Here is a 22,901-nt window from a genome sequence, read left to right as displayed (position 1 = left end):
AGCTTGGTTTGTGCTCTGCCTTGTAAGCTGTGAGCCCTGATTCAGACAGGTGTGTGCCTCTGCAAATCAAGTCCAATCAGCTGAATTAAGCACAGGTGGACTCAAATCGGGGCGAAGAAACATCTCAGAGATGATCAAGAGAAACGGGAGACACCTGAGCTCAGTTTCAAGTGTCACTGCCAAGAATTCAAGTACTTCTGTCAATTAAATTTTTCTTAAAAAACAAAAAAAGCAAAAATAAGTTAATTTAACAAAAATAAAATCTTATTTCTGCTGTGTTATTCTGAGGTGAGTGTATAGAGATAAGGGAAAAAATACATTTAACTTGAAATGTGAAACAAGTGCAGGGGTCTGAATATTTTATCAAACACTTAACCAGACACTAAACCAGAAGACTGTGATTGTCGTGTGCAGCCCTCAGTGGGAATGTCAGGATAAATTAATTTTAAGTGAGGTGTAAAAAAAAAAAGGCACAGAAGGCAAATCTTTACTCGAGAGCAATGACCTACTGCCCAGGTTTACTGTCGATGCAGGACATACAGTACATTAGAAAAGACTTGCGCAACACAGAAGTACAGTATATATGTTCATTCATCGTGTCTTTACAAACTGTCGCAACTCACGTTAAAACCAAACAGAACAAAGTGTACACAACATTTAACAGATATGGATGAACCTGAAGGTTTATATTTGTTAAATAATAATAAAAAAACATCAGAAATACGCCACCGTTCTAAAATAATTACATCTCAACAAACTCTTGCAATCAGTTTGAACTATTTTCAAATTGATTTTTGACCAGGTCTTCACGCAGCCTTCCCACTGTATAACCTGACACAGTTTGGTCCCATTTACAATCAACAGACCAGAATAACATCTAAAAAAAAACTACTTTTCTGACGTCCTGTTATTGCATTTGTCCAAGTACGAGTTCCTGCTACATCCTCTCCCATTTCAAAGCCATAAAATTTGACCGTTTTGGAATTAGCAGAAGGATGACGACCTTTTTTCCGGTCAGCAGCTTGTTTGATAAGTCCGACGTGATGTGAATGTGGCATGATGTCCTCGAACAGATGCTTGGACAAGAAATACTTCTGGCTCCTGGTGTTGCTCTGGACTTGTCGTTAAATGACAAAAAAGGATCCATTGTTGTTTGAGCAGCTATAGACGCTCAGTGGGACTGAGTCAATGAGTGACCCAGATCAGACTGATGTGAGCTGCTTCACTGTTGCTTGGTTACTTCTGGGTCTTTGCCAGTTCATTTTTAGGACTTTGAACATCTTGCCATGGCAACTCTACACAGGACAATGCTGAGTGTTTAAAGCCGGCACTGCTCAGCTCCAGACAGGACACAGCAGCAGCTTGAGACCCAAAAACGTTACATAAAGCTGCACCAAAGGCAGACAGTTTCCACTTCATTGGATCTTCAATGTATTTTTGGCTACCACAAACGATCACGTAAAAAAGCCAAACCTCACTGATCTACTTGGCAACTATCAAAGCATTAGAGAAGTCGGATGCTGTGTAAGCAGCTCCACTTCGTACCAGGTTACAGTCGGCATTCTCTAGTAAGGTCTCATTCACACTTCAAGACTTTCAAAGTCCTCCAGTAGCTGTTCGGTCGCTTGCTGTTAATGCACTGTTTGTACGTGAAAGTTATGCAACACAATGTGTACATATTCCATGTGATCATAAGCCAGTTATTTGTGTTTAACCTTCATAATTGGAGCAGCTGAGATCACATAAGAGTAGGAAAGAACAAAATAATCGACATCATCGTACTGAGTAAAAGCTTTCCACAATCAAAGCACGAGAATGAGAGGGACGCATCTGCTAATGAAGTTTCATGTTAATTGAATCTTGAAAGTCAGGACCTACTCAAAAGAAGATGAAATTTAAATTTCAAAAGAAAAAAAAACATGACAAAGAGCCAGTGCCTTTATACTGAAAACACTCTATGTAAAAAACAAAGATGTCGTCCTCAGTCCAGTCTACAATTACTGGAGTTATTTTTTTTAGAGTTGTGCATTGTGCAGTTTGTCAATAGTTTTTCTTTTTGTGTGTTCAGCCCAGTCACAAGAAGAAAATGTCATAATTGTACATTTCTGCAAAGTAGGAGTTTGTTCCATTTGCATGTTTTATATGTATCATACCCACATTTCCAAGGGGATGACATGCAGCAAAAGGCTGTGGGTTTTAATTGAACCTGCAGACAGGATATAGCTTTGCACATACAGGGCCTGACTACCAGGTGAGCCGCTGAGAACCACAAAAAACAGGTATTTTAAGCCCAAACATTATCTTCTCCTAACTATAAACAAGTGTTTTTTGTGCATAAAGCTAACCAGGTTAACCACTGCGTAAAAACGCCAATGTTCAACAGAGCTGCTACATAATAAAGTGCAAATGTAGCACATTCGTGGTTTGCAGAAACATGTGAAGTTACACTGGTTTCCATGAAGTAACAAGGCAGGCAGACCATGTAAAACATGTAATGAATATTGCTGCAATCACATTTCTGACCACCTTGGCAGCAGAGAGCACAGGGCTTGAAAGAAGAACTTCAGTCTCTAAATGAGGAAGAAACACAGTGGGTTTGTATTTTCAGATTGATCTGACAAGGACGTTTATAAGCACTGAATGCCAGAAATAGGAACTTAACTGAAGTTTCTTTCGTAATGTTTGTATGTAATAATCAGCAAGCACTTTGCCAAAATCACCAAAATATCTCAATACTCAGATAACTATACTGACTGTTCACCTACATAAACACACAGAAACAGGACATCCAGAGAACGGCTGCTTCCAATCCTGCTTCATCTTCAGTACGACACTCGACTACCAGGCAACATCTACCCGCTGCTCATCCCTCAGCCTGATGGCAGCAATGATTCAACAAAACAACATAAACACTGAACTGTCAACTGAACAGCTCTGGTTCAACTGTACAATAATATCACAACATTTCAGACGAAATTTAAAAATTTCTGCTGCAGCTTTTTGCAGCAATGTCAAAAAACAACAACAATCACAAAACTTCACAAGACAATCTATATCTCATGATACACAATAGCATTCTTCTCCCAGCAAAGCTTTATGTCCTGACCGTGTGCTGCAAACAAAGCTAACAATATATAAACACATTTCCTATGCCTTCATAAAAATATACATTTAAAAAGTCACCAAAGCGGTGAAGTCAGAACTAACACAAAACAGGAAATATTAACACACAGACATCTCAAACATCCAGAAATATGTTTTTACTGACACTCTTCTCTGTCGTTTTCCCCTGTTATCATTAAAATTCTTCCCTGTGTATTTTTTTTATTTTTTATGTCACACTCAAGGATGTAATATTGCTCAGTGAATCCATGTCATTTTGCGATTTGTAATGTGACTTTTGATTTTCTGTTCAGATGCAGACACACTTTCAGTTTAGTTTGGTCCATAAAATGTTCGGCAAATATCTGGAAATCTGTTTAAAAATAGAACTATTGATAATAATAATCACCTGAGTAAACCAGCAACCTATTATAATTTAAGAGTCGTTTGCTGTTTTGTTGCTACAAAGTTTTTACAGAACACATACTGATATGCTTTCAATGGTATTGGACCAGAAATGTTAATGAAACTGTAACTATGATTTGATCAGAGAGTTTGGAAGGCCTCTTCTTTAAAGTAACATCTAGAAATCAAAAATATAACTGTCTCTGGAGTTGTCTCATAATAGAGCGAACGCAGTCTGTGTGCAAATCAAAGGGTATGTTGTGTTTCTCTGAAGCTGTTGCAGGAAAAGTTCCCATCGTGTCTCCTGCAAAAAAAAGTTCAACATAAAAAAAAAAAGAGATAAATCCAACTCCCAAAACACACACTGCATCACAGTCCATAATAGTACTGTCTGACAAGAGAACTCACTTGTTAAGAGATTTGTTTCCTCTACAGTCTGATCCAGGACCACAGAGATACATAATGTGCGTTGCGGCAGTTGTGACAGATAGCTAGCGTGGATTATAAGTCTTTGTTTGTGTGTGTGTGTGTGTGTGTGTGTGTGTGTGTGTGTGTGTGTGTGTGTGTGTGTGTGTGTGTGTGTGTGTGTGCAGGCAGCGTCACTCTAAGCCGAAGCCCTCAGCGTTGGAGATGGCGATGGTGAGTTTGTGTTTAAGCTCCTTCCTGGTTCGATATGGAGGCAGACAGATCTGATTAAAGCAGGTGTGAGAGATCGGCAACCTGCAGACACAGAAAGAGAGAGAGAGAGAAAGAAGAGGAAATAGCAAAGATAGTTATTCAATCATAATTTGGATATGATTTGAGACATTTAGCTGTCAAAGTTTGTTTTAACCAAAGTTGTATGTCTCCAAGAACCGCTCAGTTTCAGGTTACATCCATGTCTGTGCAAACTCATATGTAGCCGTAACAGTTGACAATGCTGCAAATATGGATGTTGCTGCAAATAATCTGCAGATTCTAAAATCTGGATGCTTCAGCTCAATAGCACAGAGGATTTATAGCAATCAGCACAAAGAAGAGCAGAGAGGCAACTTGTCAATTCTCTGCAGTTAAAGTTTAAAGGTATCTCCTTCAGACTGTGAGTGCATTTGATTCATTACGACCCACAAAGAGGAGAAAACAGTTACTGAGTACAAACAATATCATGCAACTTTTTATTGCAAATAAAAGCTTTAATGAGAATGCCCCCTCTTTTATTCCTACTGTGCGGCCCAAACGCCTGTTATTACATCATGTAACCTCAGCGGCCAGGTCGGATATCCCGGGAGAAGAATGTAACATTTAACTGAGTCACTGCATTTTTGCATTGTTCTCTCAATGCTTCATCTGTAAAGTCATACTCTGATGTTTTCTTTTGACACTAAGTATTTTAAAAGATTATGACGTAGGCTGTCACCTTATCTGTGTCATCCCTGTATTACAGTTTTAACAGAGGCCAAAAACTGCACTCAAACACTCAAAGTCAGGTGTAATTTGAATTTACAACAGGGGTGTAACAATCTGAACTGCAGGGACATCAAATTCAAAAACACCGTTTTTGAACACGGTTGTTTTAATACTTATCTACTGTATTTGTGATGCCACTCAAACACTAAACAGATAATCAAATCAGAAAGTGAAGAGACAGACAGTTGAGTCAGTGAAGGCTGTTGTGGTGTTGTCGTGATTCTTTTGTCTGTAGATTGTGTGTGTGAGTAAGATATTAAAGTTTTGTGTAAGACTGAGCTTCCCTCTGTTATTGTGTTCACTGTGGCTTTTTGGAAGCAATTAAAAAAACCCATAAAAGTCTGTATTTGGTTCTGTTTCATTTTTGGTTCCCTAAATTTGAACCCCTAATAGCATTTCAACCAAAAATAAATTCAGAACTCAAAATGTTGGTTCTCAGCTGCAACCAAAAAAAAAGAATATTTTTCCATGAAAACATCAGTGGGCGTGTCTTATTCTACAATTTGGAAAGAGAGGATGGAGAAGTCAAGTGAGAAATCTTCAGACAAAAACGAGCATGCAGTGGTCTCTTTGATAGTTGGTCCATGCTTGTTTTTTTGGGTAAAAACAAATATCTGTTCTAACAGAACAAAAGTTTGCAGGATATTTTCAATGTAATTCACATTAATACAACTGTTAGCTCTGTTACACCACGCCCTCCACTGATGACACATCGATTCTGCTCAAAACTGGTGGAAATGGGAGCTGGTTGCTGGAGCACCAACGTTTCAAGAGTCCTGAACGGAAGTGCTTTAAGATCCAGAGCGTATTTGCTGGAAAAGGGGTATCAGTGTACACTCCCAGCATCTCGTCAACGAGTTTTTTTTTAATGCTATGTTATGGTCTCTTGAACCTACCAGTCAGTTGAAACGTCGATCTTGGAGATTTTGAAGTTGAGGTCGGCCATTCCTCCGACTGGAACGCGGTCACTTCCAGTGGCGAAGTGGAGGAGCTTCTTCTGTAGCTCCAGAGGGAAGGCCAACACCACATCCCAGAAACACCTGGTGCAGCACAACAAAATATGCATTGTATTTGCTGCGAAGGGGGCTAGTGTGAACAGAATAAGAACTGCAGGGAGAACTGAAGTACATGTGGCTTTCTGACCTTGAGTGTGATTACGAGCTGGAGTTTCTCATTTTCAAAGAAATGTGCTTTTTGAAAAAGTTAACTTGTATGATTATAGTGTGAACAAGAAAAACGAAGAAACAAGATGTTTGCACGCAGCTAGTTTCTAAAATTATAGACTAAGAAACAAACAGCTAGACAGACAGACAGACAGACAGACGGTGCTGAAGTTACGTGTCGGGCATGCAGCTGCTTGTTGCCAGCTGTCGGCACCAAGCTGGGTTACTTAATCTGTGGCTGACGAGCGCTGGCTCGTTTTCCTGCCCTACCGCTGCAAACAAAGGAACTGAAGGACATCTGTGTCTTTGTGTGTATGTTTATGTGTGTTTGTGAGAGAGAGAGTTACTTCCTGTTACAAAATGGATGCTTGGCATGCAAGCATTTGCAGTTTAAACACACTGCAAACCATTAGTTAATCATCACTGACTTTCACTTGAATTGAAAAAACAAACGGACCAAAATTGCTGCAATTAGATTTTGAAGCCCATAAGCCACAAATGACATTTTTTTTTTAGTCCTACGCAGAAATGTCACATTTTGAGAGTGCAGACTGTCCTCATCACCAAATATTAGTTGGGCACTGACTTTCTACCACACAGTGGGATCGGTCCATTGAGTGGAAAAAGTTTTCTAAATTTGTTTATTACAAAGAAATGGGAGGAGGTCTGACTCACTGTTAAAAGAATGAGTGTGCAGTATGTGTTGAAAACACATGAAACAGAAAACATCAGTATCAGGAAACAGGAAGTGCAGAAGTCTTACCGTACGGTGGTCTCGGTCTTGCTGTATCCTTCATACTGAGCCGCTTTTTGCAGAGCGCTCATGTCGAGCTCTGGACTCCCGCACACCAACATCTCCACCTCCTCCGGCCGCAGCAACTGCACAAACAAGAGAAAAATAAATATACACTCGTGACATACTGACATACAAGCCATTTGGGGCAAAATTTAACCCACATTGACTCATTGACATTGGAATTTTATTGTGTTTTTTCAGAATGAATAGCAAACATCTCACAAGCCTTTTCACGTGTTTGAAGAAAAAAGTAAACACACTACAGGACAAATCAAAAACAAGGTCAGCCTGTTTTTGAAAAACCCAAGTATTCACACATTTATGTAAAGAAAAAAAGTTACATAATATAAAGTAACAACGCAGCATGATAAAATGTGTAGTTGTGAAAAGCTACATAAAATCAAAGTATCTGTTGTGAGTTCGAGTGGGATTTGAACTTCTAACCTCGAAAGTGACAGTGCTAAGCTCAACACGTTAAGATACACCAACCACGAGAAAGCATTTTATGAAACCAGCCAGATGGACGTAACGTCAGCCTTTCAGCAGAATTTCCACTGAAACACAACAGCGGCCGAACGTAATTGCTGTTTCCGCTGCAGGCATGGTGCAAGAACATCCTGCAAGAGCCTCACAACCAGTAATGTTGGAGGCGAAACAGGAAATTCTACGTCATCAGAGCAGCTGATAACAGAAAATGTGTCAAAAAGTTTACCTCAGGCCAGTTTACAGCAGCAAAAGTCTTTGCTTCTTATTAACAACAATGCAAAAGTGAACCAATTTATAAGTTAATGTCTTGCAAGTGTGCACACAGGAGGAATCTCACTCTGCAGGTCACAAATACTAAAACATTTCATATGAAAAGTAGATTAGACAAGTTTTGAAAAAAGTAGGTCCCAACAAGAACATCCTGCTGGGATGCTGCTTAGATGTACTTTTGCTGGTTACAGTTAAATTTGACTATTAATAAGTCAAATTGAACTGCAGTCTGTACTTTTTTATAACCCACATTAGTGATCCAGAACCCAGTCTTCAAGTTCTAAATCTGAGCTGACCATGTTTTGTTGTATTTTTTAGTCTTTATACTAATAATTAATGTTAAATACACTAATGATTATACTGACATTGTGATACATACAGTATGCTCACTAACTCAGTCGTGGCTCCAGCAGGAAGATACCGATGACAATAGTTTAAATACTTCATACAAATACTTGTAACATTATGGCGCCAGCAGCGACAGCCCCTCACACAGAGTACGACCTTGATTTTGTAATCTGACACACTAATTATCTGAGAAACTCCCCAACACTGTGTCACAGCCTAAAAGACAACCACATCAAAATCACCCCACAGGCTGCCTCATCACATCCTGAGACAGGCAGTGCGGACGTGACTGAGGAAGAGATTGAATACAAAGACAAAAGAGACAGAGACAAGCAGAATAAGAAACTGAAAGATCTGAGCTGAAGAGCTGACATTTCCCTCACAGGGAACTTTAACCAAATTAAACAAAAAAACAATGCAAATATTAAAACGTGATTTCTTAAAGTTAGAGCGTGATATATACACAGTATTCCTGATCGGCCAAAATATTAAAACCACCTGCAGATTAAGTGAATTACATTGATTATCTTGTTATAAAGTATAAGTATATTCACAGGATTTTTTTTATTTGCCACGAAAACTAGATACAGGGTTCCCACACATTTCATGGACAAAATTTCAAAACTTTTTCCATGACATTTGGTGTTTTTGCAACATATAAAATTCAAACTCCATTCAAACATGATGTCAGGTAGTTGGCATACAAGAAGAGACGGAATGGAAAAACAAACGAAAATGGAGAAATGTACGTTATGGTAAACAAATATTCACAAATGAACACATATTAAAGCGACGTTATGTCAACAGCTACAAAGAATAAAATTATTCTACAAGTAGCAGTTATATTACATTACCTGAATCATGAAAGATTACTGTAACAATTTCATTTCACACAGCAAAATTTCCATGACTTTTCCAAAACTTTAAGTGATTTTTACTAATAACTACCTTTTTCAGGCCTGGAAATGTGACTTCGAAATTCCATGACTTTTCCAGGTTTTCCCTGACCGTGGCAACCCTGTTGATAACTTCTGAAAAATTGTATTGTATTTGGAGGTGCTGTTTAGTATTATTACAGAGCTACAGTGAGGAACCTTAAAGTAAGACACAATATAGCAGAGTCGAGGAGGCGAGCAAAAGCAGAGTAGTAGTTACGTATTATCTACACAGCTGAAACTTGTCCTTTTCATCTCAGTCTTCACAGTTTTGGCCGGCCTGTCCCCCCGCTGACCCAGATTCAGTCGATAAGCTGCAGTCAAACTGTCCTCCTGTCTGTCTTATCTGCAGTCAGAAACACACTGAATTATTTCACTGTGTTCTCTCTGCTGCAGATCAGATCCTGAATGGATCACTGTGAACTTGTCTGACATGACCTCAGACCATAAACAGCAAAATATGTAGGCCAGAACCCAAGAGGTCAGAGGTCAACGTAAACTACAGCACCTCAATGAGCTTCTGTGGAAACGTCAGAGGGACCTGTAAGACATTTCTCTCTGCTCTGTTTTTAGCAGCGAGAACATAGCAACAGCTACAAAGAGTTTGTTTATTTTTGTGTTAGGTGTGTTAAATTAGGCCGAGACTATCAAAAATATAACGATACATTTATAATAATAATATACCATTGACCTTACCCAATACAGTTGTGGAATCATCTACACACACAATAAAAGAAATGACATAAAGAAAAATATACCCCCCCCCCCCCCAAAAAAACTCCCTCCTTATCAAAACATAAAATCTGGAGACAATACGACGCTAAAAAAAAGTCTGCAGTGAAGTCACATACAAACCGTTATTTTACCGTTATTAGGAGGGACATTATAGCTGCAGGTTGGGTGCATGTTTTGGATTTCTCTGCTGTGAATATCTGGGTCCCTCGGGGGCCTCTGGCCTCTCTTCAGGGTCCCCAGAGTTCAACAAACAACAACATGATCAGATGTGAGTCAGCAGCTGTTTATCAGGGAGAGCTAACATTTAACCACAGAGGAAGGCAAACACAATTTACTGCCAAAGCTCCATTTCTGATCGAGGAGGTGGTGGAAAAATTCAAAGTTCAATTCACAAATGTGGGTTCTGATCTCATCAATAACTTCCTACTGAAACACGACAACAGCTGCGGTTACATAAGCAATATTTCTTCAACCTGATTATATTCGTCCTGATTAGAGATTCCAACTGAACGGTTTACATGATAACTAAACAAAGTGATCTGATAAGATGTGCATCTAACATGTGGGGGTGAGGACTGTTCATGTTTAATGATATTGACACCATTATTGAGACTCCTTAATGATCCAAGTCTTTACCGATACCACTGTCAAATTTTCTATTATTCAGTGGAAAAACGAGGCAACAATAAGTTTTTAACAGAACTGGTTTTGCTTTTATTGCTTAAGTGGCTGTTTTTTTATTTTTATTTCTGGTAAAACAAATTTCTCACCCAAACAACTCTATTATTCAAGTTTCTCGCCGAAAATGATCATCAACTTCTTGTTGATGTTGTATTTACCTTTGCCTGATAGTCATTTTACTTAGCGGACCTTGAACACAACACAATGAAATCTTATTTATTTAGTTAACTAGCTCTTATCCTGCCGATTTCAACTCAGATTTCAACATTTGATTACTATTTCTAACCTACGGGACTTGTTACAAAGTTCAGTTGTGCTTACCACTGCAGCTGTGAGTGGATGATGATGAAGACTGGATGTGCTGCAGCAGCAGCTGTTTTTTTTTTACCTAAAGACAGTCGAAGGTACTGCATACAGGTTTAATTTGATGAATAATTGATGTATATTGACCAGTGATCGGATTTAAATGATGTGACTCGACTTGAGATGTAATGTTATGTAATAGGACCCACAGGACTTCACGGCAATATTGATAAGCTCAAACATTACTGATTTTCAGGTTTTAAAAAAAAGCGGAACCGGGTCATCAATAGAACTGGGTTTTGATCCCCATCCTGATTTAAACGATTTAATCAGAATATAACTTTCTGACCTGTGCAAAGCGGTTGCAGCAGCTGTGAAGCAAGTAGTTATTAGTAAGTAACATAAGTGTAACCCAGGTTATTTTCACTAGCCACATATTACACATACTGCAAATGACACATAATCACCTCAAATGCAGACTCGGTAGATGCTACAATTTACCAGCGTTACGTAAGTTCCATCCATCCATCCATCCATCCATTCTCATCTGTTCATTTTTGCGGGGGCAGCAGGCTGAGAAAAGTACTCTGAATGTCCCTCCACCCAGCAATACTTTCAGTTCCTCCTGAGGGACCCCGAGGTGTTCACAGGCCAGATGAGATACATAATCTCTCCAGTGTGTTCTGGGTCTGCCCCGGGGCCTCTGACTGCATGAACGTGCTTAAACACACCACTAAAGGGAGGTGTCCAGGAGTACGCTGATCAGATGCCCAAACCACCTCAATTGGCCCTTTTTGACCCAAAAAAGCAGCAGCTCTACTCCGATCTCCCTTTAGAATTCGGAGCTCCTCACCCTATATCTGAGGCTGAGCCGGCCACCCCACGGAGGACGCTCAACGCCCACATCACTGTTAATGCTGCACCAAAGCGCCATGCAACTCACGCTTCACTCTTCCCTCAATCGAGAGCACGACCCCAAGGTACCGAGAACCACGGCTAGTTTTCAAAATCAGAGGAAATATTTACTAGTCAGAGTGCTCACATGACAAAATGGCATTATCATAGTGCTAAATAATTTTGAATTTCCGAACATTTTCTGTCAAAATCAGCAGAGGAAATCTTGTAAAAAAAAACCAAACAAAACAGCTGTTTCGGCATGTTGTGTGTGACGCACACACACCCATAAATCACTTAATGTTATCCCCACCTGGTGCAATCAAAGAATACATTTATTCCAACCAGACAGTGTGATCGGATTAAGCATTTAGTTTTTAGCTGCCAGTATTTTCTTGCTAAATGGATATTTACATCTCAACCTGATTGCAATTTTTTTCCAATCAGGCCAGTCTCTTGCCTAAGGCATTTTTAAAAATTCTGATTGGGCAATAATTCTGATTATTAGTGCAACATCAGGGTTTATTTAAATGCACCTAGTACCTCAACATACTAAAGTTTTCACTGTTGCTGCACAGGAAGGGATACGCAACATTAACAGCTTGTTTCAAATGTTGTTCCAGGAAATTTCTAGCCGCAGTTTATCTTGAAACGAGCCTGAATAAGGTCACTGAAAAAGTGAGCAGGGGAGTTTTAGTTTTGTATTAACAGAGTTGGTTGATGTGATCGCCACTCTGCAGGTGTGCAAATTAAATGCAATGATGTCTGTTCATCCTTAAATTGATAAAACCCTCAGACCTAAGAATCACTACACCAGAAATTCAATGTTTTAACTGATGCAACAAGGCTGTTTAAGAGAGGCTTGGTAATACTGGATGTACTGTAAATGAGTGAGAAGAGAATATAAAATCCTCTCAAATACTCAGCCTCGCAGTCTCAAACATCACTGTGCATTTTGACGACAACTCAAACTCAGTTCATAACTGAGTCCAGTGGACGTTTGTGACAAACGACAAGACAAGACAAAACCTAGCTAGTGTCTCACATATTTAATGAGCAAGAACATATAAAGTTGAGAAAATACAATGTGCTTTGACATTGTTTCTAACTTACCTTGCATGACACTTGTAACAATGTGTTACTTGTACCAGATGTACATTTACAGCTACTGATCATCAATTATTGATATAAAATCAATATCTTTGTGGCATTTTTTGAAAGTAAATCTAACTATCAAGCCACAGTTCCAGTCTCATGCTGCTCTCTTCCAGAAATTCGGGATACCAGTTTTTCCACGTTAAGGTGTGTTGTTTTTGATGGATGGAGCTTACAGGTAAAAGGATGGCATTTAATCTGCTCATGTATTGTCAGGGAGTGTCAGCGAGTGCACACCACTGACCTACTGTAAAATCAGTGCAACCTTGAGCATAATTTGTCTGCAAACATAGTTTTCCTTCAATACTCAGATACTGGAGGGACTGACTAATGGCAATATTTGTGTAACAAACAATAAAGTCTCCCCTGTTTCATTAACCTTTATCACACATACACACACACACACACACACACATACACATTGGACTCACCATGAGTGCATCAGAGGCACACACACTGTGGAAGCCGTGGTAGAAGGCAGCAAACTGTTTATAAATGGATTTATTCAGCAGGAAGTCGACATAGAGCTGGACGTACTCTGTGGACACAGAAAGAGCACAAGCATATTTAAATATTCCATTACAAACTTTCGCCAATTCAGCCTGCAGTCTCGGCTCTTCCATCTCACACACAGAGGGACACTGGCAGAGCGCTGGACTTGGACGTCAACAAGAGCCGCCAAATGGAAAATGAGGTGTAATAAAAGAAATAAAGCTGACGTTCTCAGCTCCACTTCATCCTCTTAAAAAGAACAAAGAAGCTTTTCAGCTGCGCCAGATTTCTATGTTGCTGCTCACGTGAAGTCAAAGGGCACATAAAGAGGATTTAAACAGCTACTGAGGATTATAACCTTTACGCAGTGCAGTACCTTTCTTTACAGAGCAGTGCGTCACTCATGGAAATACTTAAGGAGCATCTTGCTCGTATTTTTGCTGTCTGCACTCACTGCAGAACCACCAAAGTCATTTGTACTAAACAAGTTAAGAAACTATTTGCTTTAAAGGGACAGTTCACTCCAAAACCCAAATGTTCTTCCTCTTAACTGTAATGAACATTACTAGTCTTCATTGTTTTGGTGTGAGTTTACGAGTGTTGGAGATATCGGCAATAGAGATGTTTGCCTACTCTCCAGTATGATGGAACTAAATGGGAATTGACTTGTGATACTCAGAACATAAAACAAGTACATTTGAGATACTCAGAAGCAATGTCTCTTTGCAGAAATCATGACCCGGTTGCTCAAGATAAATGCATGAGGTTTTGTGAGCAGTTTAGGAACTATTTGCTTTCGACCAACCTACTTAAGCCAGCTGAGTCACCACGCAAAAGTAAGTGTGCATCTGCTCATGGATGAGAGACTCGTGCTCTTGACAGTTAATGATGTCCTCCTCAGCCGAGCTGTAACGTTATCTCACTCAGTGATGCTAGGTGAGCTAGCAGTAGATACACACTTTGTGTTGAACTGTGATTCGGTTGGTGGGTGTAGATCGAAAGAAAAGCAAATAGCTCCTACATAAAACTGCTTACGACAAGGTCTGTGTAATGTCTTTTTTAGAAAGAGACACTGCTGTTGAGTTCAGAAGTATTTGTTGGCAAGTACAGCACAACAAATCAGGTGTCATCTGGCAGACATCTCTGTGATCAATATCTATTTTTAAATTTCTATTTTTTTTCCCTCACATTTATTGTTACGGGTTGATTTTCTGCAGAGGAATATGCCAAAGGTGAGAGACTGTAATGAAGCATACTGGACAGGCCCCAGCTCATGTTCTTCACTTTGAGTTTGAACGTCTAGAAGATATTAAGTTTCCTAACGTAAAATTAACCACCAGTCATCTGAACAGAGATGTGCTGGTATTTTAAACTTCCAGGGGATAAAAGTGCAGCTGTTTTCAGATTTGAGCTGTCGCCATGTACAGCTGTGTGTAGTACTTAGTGTCAGTGTAGATGATCTGGTGTTTATTGCATTGTAGAGGATTTCATCCTGGATTTAATGTGTATTCAGGTCTGGCCAACCAGCAGGACGCAGGTTCATGCAGGTATGACGGGGGTCTGTGTGCCAGGGAGCACGTTTCATAAATGTGATTCAGTCACTGCTTAAGTCAAGAAACGCGCTCGCTGCTTTGACTCTCAGTGTGGACTCACCCTTCCTGTTCTGCTTGGTGACGGGTATTTTGTCTCCTCCGGGCTTCAGGTTGTAGGATTTCACCACACCCATTTCCTCCTGGAACACCTGCAACACACAAAGAGTGCGTCACGCTGGTCAGCTGCCCCCCACCTTTTACCTTAAAGGACCCCTTTCACATCATTGAGGACAGTGACTACCCCACACTCAGTGACTGTGGATATTATATTTAATTCATAACAATACCAGTACAGAGCACCTAAAAAACTGTATGAATAACCCAAAACAAGCAGAAGCAAAAGAAATCCTGTGAATATTACATCAAAAATAAGTTACTCTGATAATCATTAGGAACTTTTTATCCCATTCTTTGTTTGCATTATGTGATTTTCTTTAATATTCTTTAACAATCACATTAAAAAGACTTATTTTGTGACAAATGCAGCCTTTTTTCCATGAGCACCGTCGGACTAATGGACCCCAGTAGCGCTCGTGCTACGTATACCTTCCTTAAAAATAATAAATCCTGTTAGTTTTCTTTACAGAAATTAATGTAATGCTAAATGTATTCTTTTAAGTTTTCTTACACCCTGTAAAGAAGGTATTGCAACCCCTTGTGTAACTTTTGCAAGCCCTAAATGTTGATGTTCTAGTGAATATATTAGAGGTGATCATCTCACGCTGAGGACAAGACTCCAGCAGGTCACTGCACCTTGCCAAAAAATATTTCTAGCACAGAGCAGCTTGTTCGTTTTTACACTTTGGTTATTATAGGATTAGAAATGTAGGATTAAACAAACAAGATACAACATGTATTGCACGGTTTGGATGTGTACTAGCTATATATTTAACACACAGACAGCAGTGGTATCAAAATGTGTGTCAACAGCTCTCCATATACAGTGTTTAAATAGTTTGGGTTTATGGTTAGAATTCGGTTGAGGTTAGTCGCCATAAGGAATGAATTGTGTCAGTGGGGCTCTTGCGAGAACAGCAGTACAAACATATGTGTTCAAAAAATAGAGGGTTATAAATACAGGAAGAGAGACACACATAGATGTACAAACACACAGAATAAGCCGGGGAAACACAGTAAAAAAAGAAATGACACAGTGAGATAGAGACCCAGTGTACTGCAGGTCACTGGGTTTCTCTGTGTCACAGTGGTGCGACTGTGACCAGCCTATAGCTCCCAGTCAGCTCACACTGAGGGTTAAAATAACATCTCCACTGCGGCTGTTACATAATGTTTCTTCTCACATATGTTCCGCCTTTATATGTAACCTCAGCTGCACCATAAAGTCTTCCATTGTATCTGGTTACTACGCTGAGCGGCAGAGAGCGGCCTGACAAGCCTGCTTCATAACATGCAGATGTCATGTAACGTAAAACCTAGTGTGAGGAGCTTCACCATGTAAAAAAAAAGATGACTGTGGGCCACTATGGCTGAATTTCAAAGAGGCATTTGATGACTTGTAATTGCAATTTGCATCTTTTTGTATTGTTTGCAGTGAATGTTAAAGAGTAAGTTCAGTATTTTTCATCCTGGAAACTATTTCCTCGGATTTGTGTCTAAGTAATTGACATGGACAATGATATTCGACACTGGTGCAGTATTGAGAGAGAGAGGGCTGCAGCCGAGCAACAACCATAATGTCATCAGATGGGGCAACTGACCCTTTGCTAAGCCCCGCCCCGCTGTGTGGTGTCCATTGAGCTGTTGGAAGTAGCATGGAGCCCACATTATAACTTACTGTACTACCTCAAGAAATATTATAATTTTTTAGGAAACTGAGAGGTGATTTAAGAGAGAAGCAGATGCAAGGGTCTACAATATGTGTATGTAGGATATATCCAAAGAAAACAGGTTAAAAGTTAAAGGCTAGAGCCTCCAGATCACAGTGTAAGAGTGACATCACTGATGACTGAAAATAAATGGAAACATTGCAGATTTTCTACCAGCTGTGTGTCATCGCAGTGTGTTTGGCTTCCCCTGGGCCACCAGCGCCTTTTCAGGGATTAATTTTAGTTTTGGACCGTTATTTCTGTTTTTTTATATATCTCCTTACAGCCTTTTCAGGTAAGGAGTTTTATTTTTACATGTGCCCCAGAGAATGCCATTTAACTTGAAGTCTATAAAACCAGCCTGAAAATAAATAAAATCTGAAATGATTGCATGTCAGAATCTAGGGATACTTGGTGGACCCTTTTTGAAACTGCCTGATGCTAATTCTGCATTCGAAGGGTGGGACTTTATTATGTGAGGGGTTTTATTTATATGTGAAGCTGCAACAGAGTGGTGACATCATAATGTTTAACAGCCAATCACAGTGCTCGATGCACAAAGAAGACAAAGAATTGATTGATTTTACAGATTTTTTAAAAAGAAAATATGTTAAAAAAAAGAGCAGATTTGAAAGACTTTTTGTTGCCACATACAGGCTCAGGTTGTTACTGTATGTGTCCTAAGTGTCTCTTCACCCTTTGCTTTTATTATTGTGACGAGTTTATGCCAAGAGTAACACAACCTTTTGTTTGCACAGTTCAAGAATGCACAAACATAAACCGTTGCTTTTTTCCCTTGTTTCTATTATCTTTAGATCACATGAAACCATGTTTTCTGTTCTTCTACACAACAAACTATTCTTGGCATCACCTTTTCACTCTAACTTGTGTTTCAAATGTTTTTGCAACAAGTTACGTCTTGTGAGATTTCACAAACCAGACTCCTCCTTTAGTGAGACACAATAACAAACAGACTGGCTCAATCAGACGGTAAAGAAACACTTTAAACACTTTAACAATCTTTGCCTTTCTGTGGCAAACAGAACCACTTTTGATGGATGTGAAGGGACAGTGCACAATATCAGCACTTTCTCTCAATGCAGGACAAACTTCAACTAACCATGGGAAAATTTTAGTTGAAAAATGCTGAAATTACCCCTTAAAAAAGTGAAAAATAATTTTGTATCTGTCCCAACATTTTATGGGTTCTTCTTTGGCCAATGATATAACCCTCCACCAAGTTTCATGAACAACTGACCAGTAATTTTCCTGTAATCCTGCTGACAAACAAACGAACCAAACAAAACATGACCTCCTTTACGGAGGTAACAAACTGGTTCTTAAGTCTGCTTCAGTAATAATAGCACGCACAGATTATAATAGTACGTATTTAGTTCCCGGTAGGTTTGGTGAACAGTTGGTAAACATTCCTGTCGTGATAATCAGCACAGATATCTAACTAGGAAATTCACCATGTTTGGGGCACTTTTTGTTGTGAATTTAGTCAGCAGAGTTTCAATGCAGGAAATGCAGTGTGTCATCCTCTCATCAAAATAAACTAAAATTTTAGTCTAAGTTTGAGTTTTGTTTTGGTGAAAGAATAAAGATCTAAATCAGCATATCAAACAGAAGCGTCAGTTGTTTTCAAGCACCAAGCATCTATAATGAGCAGGCCAAAGAAATCATTATGTGAAGGTCATCATTATGACTGTCAAAATAAAACACAAATAAACATGAGTTTCCAGTTACTTAAAACTCATTAGTCATCTTTTATCCATACAGGAAAATAAAAAGGGTTTGGTATTGTTTCAACATTTTCAGTTGTGGTAAGGATGCATGTCTTTAAATTTAACAAAAGAGGCTAATACTCAAATGTTAATTGTTTTCTAAACATAAGTCCTGAAAGAAAACATTTGAATAAAATAGCCTAAAACTAGCAAAATATGATTAAAATCAGGAACTATCTGATCCACACAGTTTCAGAGTCAGGTGAAGAAAAAAACAAACACACTGAGAAAGATTTTTTGTGATGATGCATTTATAGAGTAAAGTAAAAACACAAGAATAAAATTAAAATTTCATTATTAGGGCCATACATAACAAAAAAAAACTAAAAATCAGAGGATTTTTTTTCTTTTCTTTTTGGCATTTTGAAAATAAGCTGGACATTTCATGAGTAAAGTAGAAGATTTGAAAATTAATTAAACTACGTTAGCGGAATGGCTGCCTTTAAAAAATGCCTTTTGTAGAGAAAAAGGTGAAATAATTCAGTTTTAATAATAAGTGACTATTTCTCTTTTAGGGGATAAACACAGCATGGTAATAAGTATTAGTACTCTGAAGACACTGTGCTAAAAATAACATCTGAAAAGGGGAAAAAATTGCACAAACCTGGAAGAGGTGGCTGCATTTGTGCAGTTTAAAATAGCTGGTAATAGACAGATGCAAAGATAACTGTGGTTACACTTGCGTGAAATACGGAGAGGATATGTTGTATCACAAGACACAATTTGATGCACAAGAGGAGTTAACTTGTAAATACTTGAAAAATAATAAAAATGTTCCGCCTCTGATTTATTTTTTCTTATACCTGGTTTTTATACTGTAGGTTTGACTTTATTCTCATACTGGAAAATAAAATTTAGAAAAAAAAATTCTCTCATGTATTATTGCATTAGATTAACGGATAAATCAACAAGATTAATAATCTGACTGAACATAAATGCCAGCTTTATAGACTTTACAGTTTTTTCAATACTTTGGATTACATCCTACATTCTCTACATTCTGATGTTTAAATACATTTAGTGTATGACGTCAGAATGACTATACAGATCGCCCTGTGGTTTAAAATTAATGTTATTAAAATCACACTGCAGTGACAGCAGTCACAGCTGTCTGTCGGCACCGTCAGACCTGCCAGGACATGTCGTCATGACAGCTGTGATGTGTGTGCGTCTCTACCGTGACTTTTAACAGAGTCCCTTAAAGAGTTTAATATGTTCTCAAATTTTTCTCACATCATTAACAATGGTAATAAAATAAAAATAAAAAACCTGGCAACGACGTAATGATTTGCACTTAAGTTAAACACACTTAACGGCATTTTGGTGATTCTAAACTGAAACCTTAACGTGACGCCAACAAAGAAAAACAGTTCTCTTCATCCATGTGGCACTGTTTTTACTATTTTTGTACTTTTATGAATTAAAAATGAGTAAAATGCACTTGACAAAGCAACTTTGTTTTGCTACTGTTAAACTTAAATAAGTGTGCATCATGGACCTACTACCCAAGCTTTAAAGGCGCAGTGCGTTGGATTTAGTGGAGTCTAGCTCTGAGGACTGCAGATTGTAACCAGCTGAAACTTCTTCCTGTTAGAATCCCTTCAGTGTTCATGATTCAGCAAGTTTATCTTTTTATCTGCAGAGGTCTCCTCCTTTCCAAAACCAACGGATCAGGTGACTTAAACCATTAAAAACACTGAATAAAGCTGTTTCACATTTTTTTAAAATGCTGCTTGTCACAGGGGGGCCGAAACCTGAATGGTCCTATCTAGAGCCAGTGTTTGGTTTGTCTGTTTCGGGCTACTGTAGAAACATGGGGATGAAACATGGCGATCCCTGGGACAGAGACCTGCTCCCTGTTTTGCAATAAGCTAATGAAAACACTACAATTCTTATTTTGAGGTGAGGTCATATTAAACTATATCCATTTCTGCTTATACATCCCGTAAATCCTAAACATTGAACCTTTAAGTGTATCTTTATACCTGAAAGGTGAGGTAGAAGTCCTCCTCTACGTTTCCCTCGTAGCTCAGCAGCTCTCCCAAACCATGAGCCAGCTCCTGCAGACAGACACAAGAGTTCAGGAAACATCTTGTGGAACAACAAACACACAAACACACAATGATGGGACAAAGATGTCACTGATTCAGTCCTGAATCAACTGAGAAAATTTGAATCAGACAAGTACTTTGCTCTGAAAAAGAGAGAGGCACATCATGTTTCCAGCCGACAGTCTTTGTCATCTTACAAGAAAGACATCCCATGAGGAAAACAGCTTTCAGATCAACAGAAAACCCAAGTAATGAATCCTAAAACCTGGAAATGAGTTAGCATTTCAGCACCACCGGTTCCCTCATCTCCAAGTGAGTGTATTTTTTTGAAAGGATTTTACATTTGAAGCCTACAATAAGGTCTGAGGTTAACACAAGCTTAAGTGACTTTCACATTTTGTTCTATGACATAAGATACATTAATAAATACCCCATTCGCGAACTTTGAAGCTTTTATGTGCCTTGAAAAAAGCAATTGCTAACAAGCGGCTTACGGAGACATCAGAACGTCATCTTGCTGAGCTGCGTCAAACACGACTTTACAGCCTGGTTGTGGTGGCGACACGTCCGTATTGTCACAGCCTAATGTTAGCTTTTACTTCTGGTGACTGAATTAAGGCTTCAAAAATCCTAAAATTGGTGTTCATATGTGAAGATTATCTTGCTGAACAGAACATGTAAGTATCATGAACGTTTGTTTACCACAGAGCTTATTTTCTGTCAAAATCCAAAATCCAATCGAAAAATCTCATAAGCTTTTTGACCAGGGAACCAGGGCAGAGCTAACTTGCACATCAGCCTATGGAAAAAAATGGCCTCACTGGAGCACTCTCTAGCTGAAAAGATTTTGGTAGCAAATTTAAATTTTCACTTCATGTTTGACATGAAACAGCTTTTCAACCACATTTCCCTTTGAAAGACTGTCAAACTTAGAAGATAAGTGATTAAATCTAAGCTCTAATAGGAGATAACACACACTTATGTCACTATTTTAAATGAGTGAACAAATGAATGAATGAATCAGAATGAATCAAACACACTTAAGCAAGAACATAAGCTGAACTTGCTTGTACAGATTTATTTATTTGCTGAATAACGTTTGCATGTTTTTCTTGTCTGGGGTCACCAGAGTCACGATACGGACACCAACTGCAGGCCTCATATCTTATATCCTGCTGTTATGCAACCACAGATCCCGTTTTAGCTTCCCAGTCTGTGTAACTGTGTGTGTGCTTGTTTCCTGGTGACATCCAGAGATTTCGACCTTCACAGTGAGTAAGGTCTTGGATGTGACACACCTTAACGATCGGGTAACATCGAGTGAATGTCAAGAGAGTTCAGGAACCATCCCTCAGTTTTGCTGCACAGTAGAGGTGAATCATTGTCATCATCTGTCTCACAATGTGTCTCTGTTGCAAATTGAGCACAATATTTTCACTCAGCTGTAGAGTAAAACTGTCAGCTCCCTGCAGCAGGTGTGTGGAGTACAATGCTTTACTCTAGTGCACCTCAGGCTTTGTCAGCAAATGCATGTAGAACATCATTGTCTGTCAGGATAAGTAGGTTTGTAAATCTTTGCATATTGCAGCCCTGTTATGTCGTTCATTTAAATTAGACTAAAACTGCACTTTAGCTATTTTGGCTTGCAAACATATATTTTACCTTGCTGTAGTTTGAAATTTAAAATATTACAAAACAACTGCTTAAAATGAGTTTTTTTCTCTGCAAAGGTCTTCTTTCAATTTAATATCTCCAAACTGCATCCAAACAAACAACACTAAGAGGACGTTATCCTGTTTTTACAATCCGAAACATGCTCTTGTTCAGACGCACGTTTTGCTTTACTGCCAAATCCTTTAATGTAAAGCCTTCTGCTCCGGCTGAGACTTACATCATGTGAGTACAGTGTGTACAGATGTGATGTATACATTGGCACGCCTGACTGTGATTGTGAATGTCTACTGTGTGTGCCATATAGACATTTCTAGGTGTGTGTGTGAGAGACACAGAGAGGGAAACAGAGGGAAGTGGGCCACAGTGGTTTAACAAGCTTCACATCTGGGAACACTCAAAAGCTGAAACTAAACTTTGTAACTCGATGTTATATCGTCAACGTGTTATTTGTGAACTTTACGAAAAAAGAAAAAATCCTAATTAGAACTTCAACACTCAGTGTTTGACTCAACCCAACTTGTTTGTTCACAGTAAAATAATGCAGAATTATAAAACTATGTGCTAAATATGTTCAAAACATGGTGAAAGTTGGAGCAGAAGACAGAGTGCATGCCAGAGTTTTGACTCAAGGTTCACACAGCTGAACATTATCTGGTGGGAGACTTATCTTCACTCTGACGGCAACACATGAAGTTAAATTTAGACTCTGAAAAGATGCTACTAGCAGGATTCGGGGAGTGAGAGTGAGATTGAAAAGTAT

At 38.9% G+C, this 22,901-nt stretch overlaps 1 protein-coding gene across 3 annotated transcripts in view; it reads right to left on the bottom strand.

Annotated features, from left to right (window-relative positions):
* Window positions 1-2,117: 2,117 nt before the first annotated feature.
* Window positions 2,118-22,901, bottom strand: part of hectd2 (HECT domain containing 2) — a 54,194-nt gene continuing 33,410 nt past the window's right edge. Inside the window, exons 17-23 of one of the 3 annotated variants that reach the window (XR_006106576.1) lie at window positions 20,402-20,476; window positions 14,865-14,952; window positions 13,151-13,257; window positions 6,880-6,995; window positions 5,850-5,993; window positions 3,916-4,227; window positions 2,118-3,811 (exon numbers count right to left, since the gene is read on the bottom strand). Coding sequence is in view for 2 of the 3 variants with exons in the window: in XM_042502176.1 (XP_042358110.1) it covers window positions 4,107-4,227; window positions 5,850-5,993; window positions 6,880-6,995; window positions 13,151-13,257; window positions 14,865-14,952; window positions 20,402-20,476 (651 nt within the window). In the remaining variant the exon portion in view is untranslated. Of the gene's footprint in view, window positions 4,228-5,849; window positions 5,994-6,879; window positions 6,996-9,010; window positions 9,298-13,150; window positions 13,258-14,864; window positions 14,953-20,401; window positions 20,477-22,901 lie in introns of those variants that run through there. The other 2 variants (XM_042502176.1, XM_042502177.1) reach the window with 2 other exon arrangements.

This window comes from Plectropomus leopardus, chromosome 15 (assembly GCF_008729295.1).
Source record: "Plectropomus leopardus isolate mb chromosome 15, YSFRI_Pleo_2.0, whole genome shotgun sequence".
NCBI classification, from domain to species: domain Eukaryota; kingdom Metazoa; phylum Chordata; class Actinopteri; order Perciformes; family Serranidae; genus Plectropomus; species Plectropomus leopardus.
Note: the sequence above shows the minus strand (reverse complement) of the source record. Positions and strands in the feature narration are given on the sequence as shown.